General features: G+C 35.0%; 1 protein-coding gene across 1 annotated transcript in view; it reads left to right on the top strand.

Moving 5' to 3' along the window:
- Positions 1 to 16,404, top strand: part of LOC124361160 (nose resistant to fluoxetine protein 6-like) — a 73,650-nt gene extending 57,246 nt beyond the window's left edge. The window contains exons 11-14 of the mRNA XM_046815200.1: positions 5,612 to 5,741; positions 12,559 to 12,733; positions 13,498 to 13,640; positions 14,301 to 16,404. Coding sequence (XP_046671156.1) covers positions 5,612 to 5,741; positions 12,559 to 12,733; positions 13,498 to 13,640; positions 14,301 to 14,441 — 589 coding nt within the window. The 3' untranslated portion in view covers positions 14,442 to 16,404. The remainder of the gene's footprint in view (positions 1 to 5,611; positions 5,742 to 12,558; positions 12,734 to 13,497; positions 13,641 to 14,300) is intronic.

Raw genomic sequence — 16,404 nt, 5'->3', positions numbered from 1 at the left:
AAAATTTCAAATTTTGTAAATTTGCATTCACAGACTCTGGCCAATGTATGTGTAACACTATTCATGTAGCCCTTTTTTTGGAGAGACGTTTCAAATTATGATTTGCTTTAGGCCAATACAAACCAGTTCCAAAGTTATTATCAACCTATATGTAAAACCTATATGTAAGAAAATGAAATGAATTTATTCTCATCACAAAATATTTACTTAAGCCGAGCATAATTTTATTTATTTCAGAATTAGCTTTTGCATCCAAATTTAAAATTTCTTTTCTGGTCAGTTCTAAACTTTTAGTCTCTAGTTTTCTTAAAACTTGTTTCTAATACAATTTCTAGCTTATATTTACGAACCTATGATGATTACAGTATTTTACATTCATTTTAATTAAAGACCATAAAAAGAAAATAGGTCCTAAAATAGAACTTTGAGGTACTCTATGTTATTTATTATGTAACTCCGTTTATACTTAGAAATGTAATCTAAAATGTATTTTTTTTCTAGATATCGTTGAAACCATTTATACTTTTCGTTTGTTATTCCTTATTTTTACAGCTTATAAAAAAGAAAACTGATACAGCAAACGAAATTGATGGTTAACTGAAGATGTTTCAGTTTAACAAGATGGCCCTCCAGAGCAAAGGCTAAAATATTACAATAATACTAAGGCTAAAATATTTCAATATTACAATTGTGTTAGTATTATCAATATCTTAAGTGGGGTGAACTGGAATTAAAAGATAATCAAGTTTATTAACTTATATGAACAAAGAGAAAAATAAATAATGCAAGTAAGACATTGCATTGATGGAGTGACTACAGTTTACTTGATTTTCTCAGTCCAACCGCTCGCTACCTGTGAGTCGAGTTTAACTCCAGTCCCCCTTACTCTTAGTGCAGCATCTGGAAACTTGGCTGTCACAGACATGACTCCTGGAATCTGGCGTCATGTTAGCCTGAAGAGATCTAAACAGGGCCCGATTAAGGTTTTTGGCGCCCGTAGGCTATCTTGTACTTCGCGCCCCCCCCCCCCCCCAACGGTTTCCGGCCGGCTTCCCTCTGTCAATTTTCAATAATAAAAAGTGTTCTGCTGTATAGCGGCCATATTATATTTTTGTAATAAAATTTCAACTTACTTAAATTTAAAGACCATTACAGAGAGAGACCATTTAGAGTATTAAACTTTAGGAAAAGAACAACATTCAGCAACTAACTATAAACTTTAATTATTGTTCAAAGGTCTAATGATACATGTATGTATAAACTGCTATGTAATATGTTCAAATTCAACGGTTAAAAGAACTATGCTGTTTGCTGTCATTTCCTAAAAACACACAAACAAACGAACAAAAACAGCAAAATTATAGAAAGTGCAAACTTGCAAAGGGAAAGGATGCTTACTGCTGAGCATTTATTTGTATCTTTAAAATGGAATATGGTCTATTGTTGTAGACTTGTAGGTAACATTCTTTAAAGAGAATCAAGGGTTCTTATTTACCACTGGTTTTGTAGGACATACAAAAATGTGTCCTAGCTACAGCCAAACCTTACATGAGTTTTTAATTCTTATACATTTTTTGTAGATTACTATCATTAAATAGTCACAAAATTCAAAGTTCAGCACTTTGTAATGTTACTTTCAAAAAATCTGTAGGCTTATTTTTTTCAAAATAAATTAAAATGCATACTGTAATTTTAAGGCTGTTAAAATTATGTGAATTTTATCTCTTACTTCAGTATAAATGCTGCCATAATAATGGAGATTTTATTGTTGTCCATTTTAATAAGAAAGCTTAGTAGCTACGTATAGCCTGTTTAATTAGCGTTTTAACTGTAAATCACTGAAAAGGATTTATAATAAATCAATGAACATGGTCAAATTGGTCATCAACTTTCTCTGGTTTATTCAAGTACATTATGTTACATAGAAATGACATTAGACTTTGGTATACAACTTGGTGACTTGAACATTTAATCACAATAACAAACAATGAGCTAGAACTATAAAATTATTAGGCCTACTGTTAACAAAAGAACTTTTTATTTTCTCATGACGATATATTCCCTGATTAAACAAAGTCTTTCTTCCGTGCTTTTGATGAGGCAAACGCATCGATCAAGTCATCAAACGGAACGAGCTGTACATAGTCACTTTCTATAAATAAGAGAGCGAGTGCCTGGAGTTTTTCTTGCCGTAGAGTCGACCTCAAATAATTCTTGACTCGAGTAAGAGCAGAAAAGGATCTTTCTCCGCTGCAATTAGACACCGCCATGCTCAAGAAGATCCGCAATGCCACTTCCACGTTCGGAAAAAGAGATTCAAGTTTTAGGGTTTTTACATGTTTCAATAGCCTGTAGGCTTTAGTCCCGGTCGGTTTGACTTTCTTCTTTTCCTCCATTCTGTCTGACAGTACATTTTCCTCTTCATAGAATGTATTATCATCTTTTAAAAATTTTTGAAGATACAAACACTCATCTGGAAATGAATCATCTAGGTCTGTTGAATATTCATTCATTAGCTTTGTTGCCTTTTCCTTCAAGATTGAACTCTCAATTTTATTCAAATTCCATAAAAAGTTGAAGGAGTCTCGTAGTGTGACATAAATTGATTTTCTCCTTGTTAGTTGCCCTAGGAGTGTATCAATTGCTTTGTAGTAACAATTTATCAGGAATGATTTCCGCCCATCAAACTCAGTGTGCCCCTCTTTGCTTTCTCCAAAAGGGATTTTTGGTTTCTTTTTCCTTGTATTGTCTTGTTTGTACTCTTGAGAATTGCACATAAGCTTTGCCTCACTTTCAAAGTTAGAAAATTGTTCCTCATTTCTTAATGAACTTAGAAAAGACTCTAGGAGCTCGTACGAAAGTGCTGTCTGATCTAAGTCTCCATCTTCAGATTGAAGTCGTACACTGATGTCATGAAACTTCATGAGTACTTTATTCCAAAAACAAATCATCATGGTCATTTCCAAAGACTGGAGCTTCTCTATCAGTTGTTTGGCTTCAAGTCGTACGTCTTTTTTATTTTCTTCGTTTGAAGTGATGTCTTGTAACGCTGCGATTATTTGTTTATATGACTTGTGCATGGCTTTACTGGCATCTGCTCTTGCACTCCAGCGAGTTTTCGAAAGGGTCTTGACTGTCAAACATTCTTTGTCATATTGCGACAAGAGAATTTCCCATCTGTGTGTAGATGAATGGAAAAAGTTGTACATTTGCTGTGCCAGGGCAAAATATTCAACAGAACTACTACTACTTTCTGCAGCGGTCGAACCTACTAGCTGTAACGAATGAGCTGCGCAAGGAACGTAGTGAGCAAGAGGATTTTGCTCTTTGATTCGATTTTGAAGCCCCTTGTAACACCCAGACATGTTACTTGCATTGTCGTAACTCTGACCTCTACAGTCACTGATATTTAAGTTCAAACTTTCAAGAGTATTTATCACAGCCTTCTCCATATCTTCCCCTTTATGGCCACAATTTGGGATGAACGTTATGAACCGCTCATTAGGTGACCCGTCAGGTGCTACAAAACGAATGACAAAAGTCAATTGATCCACATTGGAAACATCTGGAGTAGAGTCGACAATAATCGAAAAATACTTAGAATTCTTGATATCTGACGCGATTTTGGATTTAACATTGTCAGCTAACAGAGTAATAAACTCGTTAACGATCGTGGAAGATAAGTATGAGGGCACTCCTTTACCTTTATTTCCGAAACGAGCAACATGGTCAGCCATGAAAGGATCAAACTTGCACAAAAGCTCGATACAGCCAAGGAAATTACCATTACTGGTTGACCCCAAAATTTCATTTTGACCATAAAACGGAAGCCCTCGAGAAGTTAAATACTTAACTACTTCAACAACTCTTGACAATACATCTCTCCAATACTTCACTTCTACTTGATGCTGCTCAAGTAGTTTTGCATCAATTCTCTGAGGTGCATTCATCCGGGTCAAATATTTGTTCACACATTCTCTGTGCTCTAGACTATTATCATGTTCTTGAATTTTGTGTGAATTTTTCCAATCATTAAAGCCGCATGTAGCTAAGGCAGTCGTCCCCCCATAGAGCTTACAAGGAGCACAGTATACATAGCCAGTTGATTTGGAATAAACTAAATGAGTTCTTTTTACAATCTCTCCATTTACAAGTTTTTTGAAAAAACAAGCTTTGTTCAAATAACGGTTTTGGTCAGAATACTGCCGCTTTGATTGGGAAAAATCCCCACTGTCATTTTGATTGATGCTGTGCACTGCAAAGTATTCACGCAATGCCTCATTTACCAGCCATAAAGCGGGATCATCAAGATTTTTTGAATCGGTTACCTCTTTATTTGCTGGTACACAATCTTGCAACTGATGTCCCAAATCTGCTATTTGCTCGGTTGATGGTGGTGAAGGGAAGTGTACAGGTGCAATTTCCGTTGTGGTGTCTGAGACATCGGTAGCAGTGGCACTGGCAGGCTGCTGAATCACTTCCACTTCCACTATAACACCGCTGTCCTCACTCACAACGTTTCGTTCAGTTCCCGTGACGACCGGCAATGTCTCAGCAGAACAACTGGGAGTTTCGGGTTTATTGAAAAAATCGTCTAGTCTATGAATTTTATTTAGAAGAGCACTTTCCCGTTCGTTACGCTCCCGGGCCCGTTTACGGTATTCGGAACCACTTGGTTTTTTACTCATAATGTAGCCTACATATGTAAAACAAGCAAACCACTGCTTCTTCTAATATTTCAGTATCAAACACTCTACTCGACTTACGAATAAATGTCAGTGTTTATAATAACGAGCAATGACACCAATTAATCACAACGAAAGTCCAAATAATTCATAGGCCATAGGCCTAAAACAAGCAGTGCAGACGAGGAGACGACTGACTGCAGCTGCAGCTACACTCTGTCTCTATCTGTCAGAGAGCGTCAGTGTTGCAAACGGCGAAGGGCGGCGGCCGGCGGCGCCCCTCGCGCGAAGCAAAATTTCCCTTTTAGTTTCCCTACCGTTACGATAATTACTATGCGTTGTCACTAATCGCTATTAATTAATTTCTTTTTCTACTTAATAGTTATTTTTAAGTAAATGGAGTAAATCTAAGGTCTAGGTGGATGTGTAAATAATGTACAAAAATGTATAGTGAAGTTTTAGACCATACCATTTTATTTACTACATATAAAAAGCACTTCATCTTGAACTCCGAAGCGCCCCCCTAAAATCGTCACCGGTCTCGCGCCCTAGGCTGCAGCCTACTTAGCCTACTGGTTAATCGGGCCCTGGATCTAAAAAAGAGGTTGCCTAAAATCAACCCTTACCATCATAGCTACCCTATACCTCATTGATTTATATGCTTGTTAAATCACTCAAAAGATGTGAAATTATTGAACTTGGACCATATATGACGTTTGAAACCCAAAAGGATTAAATTTAAACAATGTCTATGAAACAATATTTAGTATAATGTTGCCATTATTATCTTACTTTAGCAAATCTATTCTGTATTATTCTGTGAATCTCCAAAATCATTTAAACTTCAAGGGAATAAATATCTATGGTATCTAAAACTTTAGATTAATGATAAGTTTCTTATGGCGATTAAAGGTGTAGTGTTGTAGGGTGGAAGAGCCGTTTGCTCTATTTGATGAGCTGTATGACAAGCCCTGGACCCGACTTGGACCCTACCTTGTGGGGATGTTTTCTGGCTGGTTCCTCTTCAAGACAAAATGCAAAGTTCATGTTTCAAAGGTACTTTATTATTATTTTTGGTGTATATGAACCTTTCCCTTTCCCTTCTTTTCTTCTTTCTGTTCTTTATTTTGGTATGTACTAATACTTCCCCCACCTGACAGAGGATAGATTCCAATCCTCGAAACGTGTTATACCTTTTTTAACCATAACGATGGCAAATGTCTGAAATCCTTTTATCCTGTCAAACCTTCCATTGTCAGTAACAAACATTAAACAAAGAACTTTATTGTTCAACTCTTGTGGAGTTTACATTGTTTTGTTTAGGGAAATAGTGCAAATCCTTTATGTGAGAAAACTATGTGAAGAAAGCATGATGATTCCCTGCAGACAAAAACGTAGCTAGAAAAAGATTTTGTGGGAGGGGTTCCAGACTACTGATATTTTCCCGTAGTGAACAGAGAGTAGGGCTCCATCTTGTTCCTCAAACAAAAGTTCCTTAAAAAGTTCTAGACTCTTTTCTTTGCTGTGAACGATCTTTCAGCAGTACATGTCAGTAATAATGAATTATTTAAATAATAATAATCATTTACTAGAAAAGTAATTGAAAAGATTAAAAATCTGAGGGGGTCCGGACCCCTTGGATCCCCTCACTGGCTAAGTCCTTGCCTGCAGACTCAAGTTACTATTTAAATTCCACTGATCAACAATAAAGACCATTAATTAATGGACTGATTTCCAGGAGAACTATAGACACTACAAAACTTAGGCTTCAAATAAATTAGATATTAGTCTAATTACAATAATTGGTCTAATTGATTGCAGAGACCTTCTCAAGCTCTGACTGGAGGTCAGAATGATTAATTCTAAAACACCAGACTCTTCTAGTTGTATTAAATCAAACCTTAACACCAATTTTATACCTAGCTTAGAGTATTGTAATGTTAAACCTAATTTTCTCAACCTCAAATAATTCATTAATCTCCAAGTAGTTAAATCACACAGTAAATCAATTTCTTTAATAACTTTAATTCTTCTGGGATGTTCACATTTGAATAAGCTTAAATTAAATTCTTTAAATATTTCAAGAAGTTAACTGTATGATTAATGTTATGATGTAATATAAACCGGAAACTTACAGGTTTCAGTTTAAAAACGGTTCTTATAAATTGGAAAACTAAACAAATTTTTTTATCTAGTATAACATTTATTGTCTGTGCATTCACTTTTTATACATAAAAATATTTTTTTTAAATAGTTAAGCATGATCTATGATCTGTTAGATGTTGTTTTGTTTTACTATTTAAAAAAAATTGAGTTGTTTTTTGAAATCAGAAATCAGAAATAAATTCTTTATTCATAATCATCAAGATTAGAATACATGTCAAGTTTAAAGACAAAACATATCTTCTTCCTCATGAGTTGGGTCTTCATGCATTGTCCCTCCAATTGAAGAACTCTTCCATGCTGTAGAAGGGTCTTTCCTGGAGCCAGGTCCGGAGTTCCTTCTTCAGGTTCTGTGGGCTGTTGGTCTTCAAGTCTTCAGGCAGTGTGTTATATATCTTGATTCCAGCATAAGATGGTTTTTTTTGCATAGGTGGCTGTTCTGTGTGCCGGAAGGTGGAAGTTGCCTGCATGTCTTGTGTTGTGTCCATGCAGATCTCTATGCCTTGTTAGGTCTCTAGTAACACAAAAGAGAACAGTTTCCAATATGTAAATGGAAATAACTGTAAGAATCTTCAAATCCTTGAATGTATTTCTACAACTTTCTCTTGGGCCTTGACCAGTCATTATTCTGAGAGCCCTCTTTTGCAATTTCAGTAGGCGCTGCAGGTTTGGCATTTGAAGTTTCCCCCCCAAACAACTATTCCATATTGTAAGTGGCTTTGGAAAAGGGCATGGTATGCTATTTTTGAAGCTTCTGGTGAACTGACTGCTGAGGTTCTTTTTATGGCAAATATGGCAGAGCTTAGTTTTTTTGCACAGATTGTCTACATGATTTTTCCATGATAAATCACTATCAAGTGTTACACCTAGGTGTTTCAGCATGTTTACATTCTGAAGATCAGGGAGTGCTGTTGAGTCCTTTCTATTTCTTCCAAAATACATCTGTTTAGTTTTTATTTTGATTAAAAAACAAGGTCATTACTCATGCAGTATTGTTGTGCCATGTTGACAGATATGTATGTGTCAATTTCCAAATGTTCGTTATTATTACTGGCTAATAAGAGCACAGTGTCATCAGCATACATAATTGTTTCACTGTATGGTGTCATGTACTTTGGTAGGTCATTTGTAAATAAAATAAATAGTACTGGCCCTAAGACTGATCCTTGTGGTACGCCTCTTCTTGTTGGTATTGGATCTGATCGCACAGTACTTGTTTGCCCATGTTCATTTTCTTCACCTCTACTACTTGGGTCCGTCCTTTCAGGTAGCTTTCGAACCATTTTTAGGGCTGTTTTTATAATGCCTAGGCTTTTTAATTTAACCAAAATGAGATCGTGACCAAGGCAATCAAATGCCTTACTCAGGTCTAAGTATACGCTGGAGATGGTGTTGCCGGACTCTATGTTCTCTACTATGAACTCTACCAGATCAGCAATTGCAGTTGTTGTTGACTTCCCTTTTGTAAAGCCATGTTGCTTGTCTGTCAAGAGGCCATTTTGTTGAAGGTGTGTGAGTAGTCTGGCAAGAACTATTTTCTCAATAATTTTTGAAGTAGTAGGTAGGAGAGAGATGGGTCTATAGTTTGGCTGGTTCATCTTTCTTTCCTTGTTTGTGTTTGGGATATATTTTATCAATTTTAAGTCTGGAGGGAAAGATGCCTTGGTTAAGGGACCTGTTACAGATAGCTAAAATTGGAGTCAGAAGAGTTCTTCCACAGATTTTGATGATTTTTGAAGATATGTCCATCAATACCTGCTGATGATTTTGGTTTAATGGAATTTATAATTGTCTGTATTTCTTCAGTTGTTGCAGGATGAAGGATAGATAGAGGGGTTGCAATTTCAGTGAGGTTCTCCTGCGAGTAGTTATGCCTCACTTGGTTCCTAAGTGTCTCTTCAGCAATTTTGAAAAAAAGGAGTTAATATTATTTGCAATTTTTGTAGCATCTGTCACTTCCTGTTCACCAATTTTTAAGCATGTCATAGTTACTTCTGAAGTTTCATGTGTTGCTTTCCGTTCACTGTTTATGACATCCCATATTGCTTTGCTCTTGTTACTAGCCTGTGCAATGTGTTCAGTGCTTGCTTCACTTCTAAGTTGTTTTAAGCTTCAAGTCATAGGTTTTTCTTTTTCCTAGCAGCTTCAGCTTTGTCTTCCTGGTTTCCTGTCAATCTATAATTTTCTTGAGCTTTAAGAAATTCATCTTTCAGGACCTTTGTTTCTTCATTGTAGACCATCTTTATATGTGACCGTCGCTGGGTAATCTGCGAACTTTCTGTATGGGCATGTACAGTCCAAAGCTCTTAACAATGGTATTACTGAAGTTAATTATATGCTTCGTCAACATTGTCAGTGTTTAAGACATTTTCCCAGTTTTCTGCAGCTACGAGATTTTTTAATTCAGAAAGATTTCTTTTAATTCAGATGTCTGCGTTTTGTGAACGATTTGACTGAACACCTTTCAGGTAGCTCTATGGTAACAAAATTGTCCTGTGTGGTCTGATAGTCCAGTATGTGAAACATTTACAGTCACTTTGTTGGTCTCCAGGTTTGTACAGATAGCGTCTATTGAAGTCACAGAGTTGGCTGTTATGCGTGTTGGTGGGAGAGTCATTCTTGTTATGTTGTATTGTTGTACAAGTTTTTTTTTTTTTACAATAATTATAATTATGTAACTAATAAAAAAATATTTAGTATAATATTTACTGTTGTATAACCATTGTATTTTTTATTGTTTTACTTTATAACCTATGTATATACAGCATGTACTTGACTCTGTCATACAACAAAAGTTGTCTTACGACATTAAAGGAATTTGAATTTGAATTTGAATTTTGTATGATGCTAGGAGTTCCGTTACCTCTTTTTGTTCTCTTGAGTCTTTCAGGGAGTCAATATTAAAGTCTCCAGCAATAATGATGTTACACTGACAGGCGTCCATTTTGTCCAATATCTCTGTCAAGCTATGATGAAAAGTGTCTAAAGATCCATTTGGCGGTCTGTAAACACCTAGGACACATAAATGTGTTTTCCTACTGAGTTTTATTTTTTATTGCAGATATTTCACACTCCATTTCTCGGCTGTAATTTTCAACATCCAGGCTATGGTTTTCTTTGGTAAACCTAGAGTGTTTGTATATGGCTACACCTCCTTTAATGTGTTTTTCCCTACTGTAGGCAGTCACAAGTGTGTAGTTCATTAGCTTAGCATTTAAAATTGTGTCCTGTTTAAGGCCATGTTCAGTTAGTACAACTACATCTGGACTGTTGGAGTGTAGTAGGTGATTTAGCATGTCAATTTTGTTCCCCATTCTATCTATATTTTGATGAAAAATGTTTATTCTCATAGATGTGGACTTTGTATTTTTCCTGGACTTAGTGTTTTCTTTTTGGCCTAAAAAAGAATTGGGCTGGTGTACTTCTGCCTGACACAAGGATCTGCATTCCAGGTTCCTGGGGAGATAGTGTGGGTATGGGTGGGTAAGACTTAGATGTTCCCTGGACTGGCTTGAAGTATTTCCTGTTCCAACGTTCCCAAAAAAAACTGGTGAAAGCTGGGGCAGTGTCTCAGGAGGTGGGGAAATTAGTGAGGCAATGTTTCTAGTGTAATTTTTGATTTTGATTTATAATTTGAAGGTAGAATTCAATATTTTTTTGTAAAAAACTCATCCACACTTTGATTTTTAGGCTTCAGTTTTGCATACATCGGGGTATTTTTTGAGAGTTGTATTTTTTGTTTGTCTGACTTACACAACATTGATGAGCCAATAGAGAAAGTATGTTCTTTCTTTTTCAACCTTTCTTGATTCTTTGAGACTTGGAGGGAAATACTGAATATGTTCTTTTTCACACCCCGCCTAGAAGAAATATTTTTTGCATTGGAGGAAACTTTGTATTTTTTCTTTACTCAGGTCATGATTCAATTTTTTTATAGTAGTATAACTGGCTATCCTAGTCAAATCATGATTCAGTTTTTTTCTAGGAGTTTGGCTGGCTCTCCTGGTCGAGTCACAATTCAGTTTTTTTCGTAGGAGTTTTGGCTGGCTCACCTGGTCAAGTCATGATTCAGTTTTTTTGTAGGAGTTTGGCTGGCTCTCCTGGTCAGGTCATAAAATTCATGTGTGAAGTCTGGCTTGCTCTTTCTGTCAAATCAAGCATTAGGTTTGTCTGGCAGTATGGTTTTTTCTGAATTGTCAATTTCTTTGATAGATGAGCTGACAGTGCTGGAGATGGGTTTACAGGCTTTTAAGAGAGCTTGGAGATGTTCTCTTGCAGTTCGAGCCTGTTCACACAGCTTATCTGTCAGTTGGTCACAGTTTTGTGATATTTTGTTAATCAAACTGTTTTTTTTCTCCTAGTTCTTGTTCAAGAGATCTTGTACTTTCTTATTAAAATATCATTTTGTTCCTGAAGTAAGTCAGTGCTACATGTTTTAGACCGAACTTGTTCCTCAAGTTTATTGATTTGGTCTTTAAAGGTCGATTTACATGACAGCAGTTCCCTTATCTGCTCTAAAAACTGTGTTTTTTCAGATTCAGCCTGATTAGTCATTTCATCTCTAAGCTTCTTTTCGTTGTTAAGTTTTCTTGATTAAATGATTTATTTCAGTTTGTAGTTTTTTATTTTCATCTGTGATGTCCTTAATAAGGTCTTCTGCAGCAGCTACTTTGTCTTCTAATTCAAGGTGGTATTCAGATTTTTTATTTTTTTCCTGATGTAGTTTTTCCTTTAATATCTTATTTTCACTTAGTAATGCATTCCCGACTTCTGCAGCTAGGGTTAGAGATGTTTCATGGTCCAGACTATTTCTTTGTGAGAGATTATGTATCTTACTCTCTAGATCTTCAATGTCGGTTTGAGTAGTTTCTAAGTTTGGTTTGTATTTATCACATACCCAAGACATAGTTTCTTGAGTCGTTAGATTTTTTAAATTTTTTGTCAGACCAGTTCAAACATCGTGAATGATGCCACATATTGCAGGGCCCAGAGCAGCGTATAGCTTGGTATTTAACTCCAATATTACAAATACTACAGGGGTGCTTAGACATGATAACAATCTTTGTCAATTAATTGGTAGCCAGATGTGGTAGTCAGATGTGTTTTGTAATATGCTTGCAAAACAAAACTGTTGTCAGACTAGAGCTGTAGTAATGCTGACACAAGGTGTGTAGGTCAGCGGCCTTACATCCATAATGGCAAGCTGTGTTAGTCAACTGCTACCTTTTGTCAAACATTTATTATGGTAGATGCATTACATCAATAGGTTAGCTACCCCATCTGTCTCATGCAACACATATACACCCAACATATTATAGCAGTGAAGGTGTTAAGGTCATCAGAATAATGACGAAAATTTCTACGATGTGCATATGGCATCCATACAGTGTTCAGTATTTGGTGCTGGGACACATTCAGATTCAGCATTGAGAAAGTACTTGTAGTCCAATATCTTGGTTAATGAAAACATCGTCTAAATTCAAGTTCAAATAAAACCTAAACACTATTATTTATGAGATCTGGTTTAGTTCTCATCCAAAATTGTAAATTGAATTATTTTCAGGACTCCAAGCTATTCACTTTTCCTTAGGGATCCATTTCCCTAACAAACACTCCTTTTTATGTTTGTTTCCTCTAAATGTTAGAAACCTATGTTATTTTAAGTATTTCTATCACCGCATCCTAACAGTACTGCCAATGTTCTGTTCAGTTCACAACGGTGGCATGCTGGGTCCTGTCCCTCATGGTGTTGGCCAGCCTGGTGTACGGTGTGCTCAACGCTCAGTTGGGAGTCTCTGGTTCTGCGATCTACGTGGCACTGGGACACACGGCCTGGGGGCTTGCCCTAGCTTGGATAGTCATAGCTTGCTGTACCGGACATGGCGGTGAGTTCACATACAGTACTAGGACTAGCCATAAGGAAGTGCTGATGACCAGTTAGTGAGCACAATTTACTGGTGAAGGAAACAGGATTTTTTTGAACATTTGCAATCGTTCAGTGATACAAAAATCAGTAATACTACGTTTCGAGATCTGCAATCTCTGATCCCTTCATCAGGTAGATCAGAGATCAGATTCGGATCTAAAATCTTAGTGTTACTGATTTTCTGTGTCATTGAACAATGGCAAATGTCCAGAAAAAATCCTGTTTCCTTCACAATCCTATCGTCAATAATAAACTTCAAACAAGATGCTGGTATTACAAATTTTACAATACACTGTACTGGAATAGTATTTTTGTAATATATACTGGTAATGTAATTTCATTGCCATATTATTACAAAAAAGCCAACTTTATTGTTACAAGTTTTAAACAGACTACCTTTATATTTCTTGTTTAGTATTGTTGGTCTTATTTGTTATGTACTTCTTAAATATTTGTTAAAATTAGAAAATTTTTGAATATGTGGATACCCGGGCTGTATCGGATACTATTCGATTCTGTATTTGATTCTTATCACTCATGAATGACCTGGGCCAGTCCCTGGATGGAGAGTCAGGAGACAAGTTATTTTGTACAGACTGTAGAAATACAATCAAAATTTCAGAAAGAGATCAGTATTAAAAAAAAAAACTCTCTGATCCGCAACTTTTGATGTGAAGCATATTAAACTGTGCTGTTCAATTTATAACTGTATCTGCTCCTCAGGTTACATCAACACGTTGCTGTCATGTCGTCTGCTACACCCTCTCTCCCGCCTGACGTACTGCGCGTACCTCATACATCCAGTGCTCATGGCATCTGTCAGCTTCCAGATGGATGGCCCTCTCCATCTCCACAACGCATTGGTGGTGAGTCCAAGTGGATCCTTAAATCAAATTTTATTTGTCACGCATACCAAACTTACTATTTTAGGTCCTCTCTAGTACTATTGACTGCTGAATACTGGTAAATCATTATTTTATAATTAATTTCCAAGATTTATTATTAATGAAGAATGTAATAGCGGTAATACAATTCTCGGGTCCCTTCCATACTCACTATCACAATGTCCACCCAACCATAATGATTTTAAAAATTTGTGATTTTAAATTGTTCAAGTACAAGTATGGTAACAAAATTGACTCAGAACATCAGTTATAAGTACTTATTAAATTAGTTTCTAAATAAAATGTATTAGTGCTAGATGGTTAGAAAACCAAACACGCAATTGACTTTGACAAAACAAAAGTGCTAGCAAAAATTCTGTAGTTATCTAAAACCGCCTCCAGACTGTCGTGCGCACTGGCACTGTGACTACTCTTAAGTGTATTATGGTAATGAGTAGAGTAAAAAAAGGTTACTTTTGGTTAATTTTGAGAAAAATAACTATTCAAGTGATTCAATTATTTAAAGTGAAACCGAAAACTAATACCTAAGTGTTTTACAAATGAATATGTATTAGATACATTTTAAAAATCAATAAATAGAATGTTATGGTTGTTGAATTCTAGCCGTTGTTTATTTTTCAGATGGTGCTTTACTTCGGGAACATTGTGACATCGTTCTTGCTATCATTCGCCATCTCCATGACATTCGAGGCACCCATTGTTCGCTTGCTCAAGGTCGCTATATCCCCGAAACCTTCAAGGACTAACTCTATTGAGGAATAGAAAAAATACTGGGTAGTGTACAGAATAGTGTCTCTCCACAAGTGTCTGACTGAGTTTGGTGCTGCCCCTACTGTACTACATAGTGCCAACATCGCGGAATCGATTGTGTTTAAACCCCTTGCCTCCTCTCATGTGAAATACTTGAGTGACCTTCACTTGCTCATCGATGAAGCTAGAACGATTCACTCTCATTATTTACTAATAATTGTGAATAAACTGCATGTTTTGTTGTGAAAATAAAAAAAAAATTACAGTTTGTAAATTTTGTTATATTTATGTAGTCTTTAAGTGTCATGAGAATTGCAATATTATTTAGAATTATAATAAAATAATATAACTTTTGTCTTTGTCTTAGTTGGTAATATTCGTGTCTCAAAAATTAAAAATTGTGCAAGTAATGTAACAATAATAACCTATTCTTACTAAAGAGAATTGTATAATTTTTTTAGGTAATTAAGTTAATTAAAGTGTAAAATGTCTTATTGTTGAACTATCAAAAAACACAATTTTGATTATATTTTTAAAATATACTCGTAGTTGAATATTCTTTATAAAACTAAATACAAAAGTAATATATTTCTTAAAATCTTTGCTTAATACTATGGTGAACGTGTATTACTACTAAAATACACTTATATTAAAAACAATTTAAGTATATATTCATGAATTCTCGTGGAATTGTTATTCATGCCATTCTTTTCAGTTGTGATTATATAAACTTACCTTAGCCTGAATATAAAACAGTAGTTTTAAAGTTACCACTTCGTAAATGGAGAACAAGTAATTTTACTTATATTTTGTTCAGTTTCCTACATTCTAATTTGCATTGGCTTAACAAATGTTCAAATTGTAAATGAAACAATTCTTTATATTCACAAAAACTAGATTACACAAACAATATCCTCTCTAAGAGCCAGCTTTAATGGCAGACATCTTGATTTTAGACTCACCAGAACAATGTTATACCTTAAACGATTTTACATCTTTATTTTTGTATGTCAATTATTAACATGTCTCATTTTAAAGATATGATTAATACACACCCAAACACTTGCAATATCATTAATTGCAATTCAAGACAAAGGTCTGTTTTAATTAAAAATTATATGCTTTACAAAAACAACCGATAAGCATTTGAATGCATAGTATCATTAAAATTAGTCACACGCCATATTCTATGATCAACAATAAGAGAATTAACTGTTTTAGAGAGGGTTAACACTTTCATTATAGGATAAAACTCAAACTGTTTACTATTTTTAAGAGAACCTACTTGTAGGCATCATTATTTTAGTTACATAAGAACAATGTTAAGCCTCAAGCACTTTGCTCTCTTATTGTAAAAAAGTATACATTTTACAATAAACATTAAAAGGGTTTGGATGTATATTAATTATATGTTTAAAATGAGACATCAACCATGATTCTACAACCAAACATAATGGTTTAAAGTATTTGAGGTTTAACATTAACCTTATGGAGTAATCAAGGTCATTCCACTACAGCTGGCTCTTAACCTTACTTTATGTAAAGAATGTGTAGTTCATATTTTATAGTATGTGGCAGTCATGCCCTTCTTATCAATGGTAATAAACCAGGATAGTCAATGTGTTTTTAGAGTAAAATTTATCTTAGCCATTCTAACAACCAACAGAACAATTTCAACACAATTTTTAGAGAAGTTTTATGGTTTTCTCAATTAATAATGATGTTACTCTAGATTTTAAAATTATAACATCTGTTTGGTTGTGAAAAAATTTAAGAAAATTACTGAAGTTAACCAGTTTAAATAATAATTTTGATGATGATTAAGATTATTATAACTCTCATACAAGTAGTATATAGCTGTTTTTATTAATTAATTCTGTTTTAGTATGTGTCTTTAATTCATAAAAATGTCATAATTTATTCTGCAGTGAATTATTAATTGTTATGCATTCCTTAAGTAACATAATATACATGT

The sequence above is a fragment of the Homalodisca vitripennis genome, chromosome 4 (genome assembly GCF_021130785.1).
Source record: "Homalodisca vitripennis isolate AUS2020 chromosome 4, UT_GWSS_2.1, whole genome shotgun sequence".
NCBI classification, from domain to species: domain Eukaryota; kingdom Metazoa; phylum Arthropoda; class Insecta; order Hemiptera; family Cicadellidae; genus Homalodisca; species Homalodisca vitripennis.
This window is presented reverse-complemented; position numbering and strand designations above follow the sequence as displayed.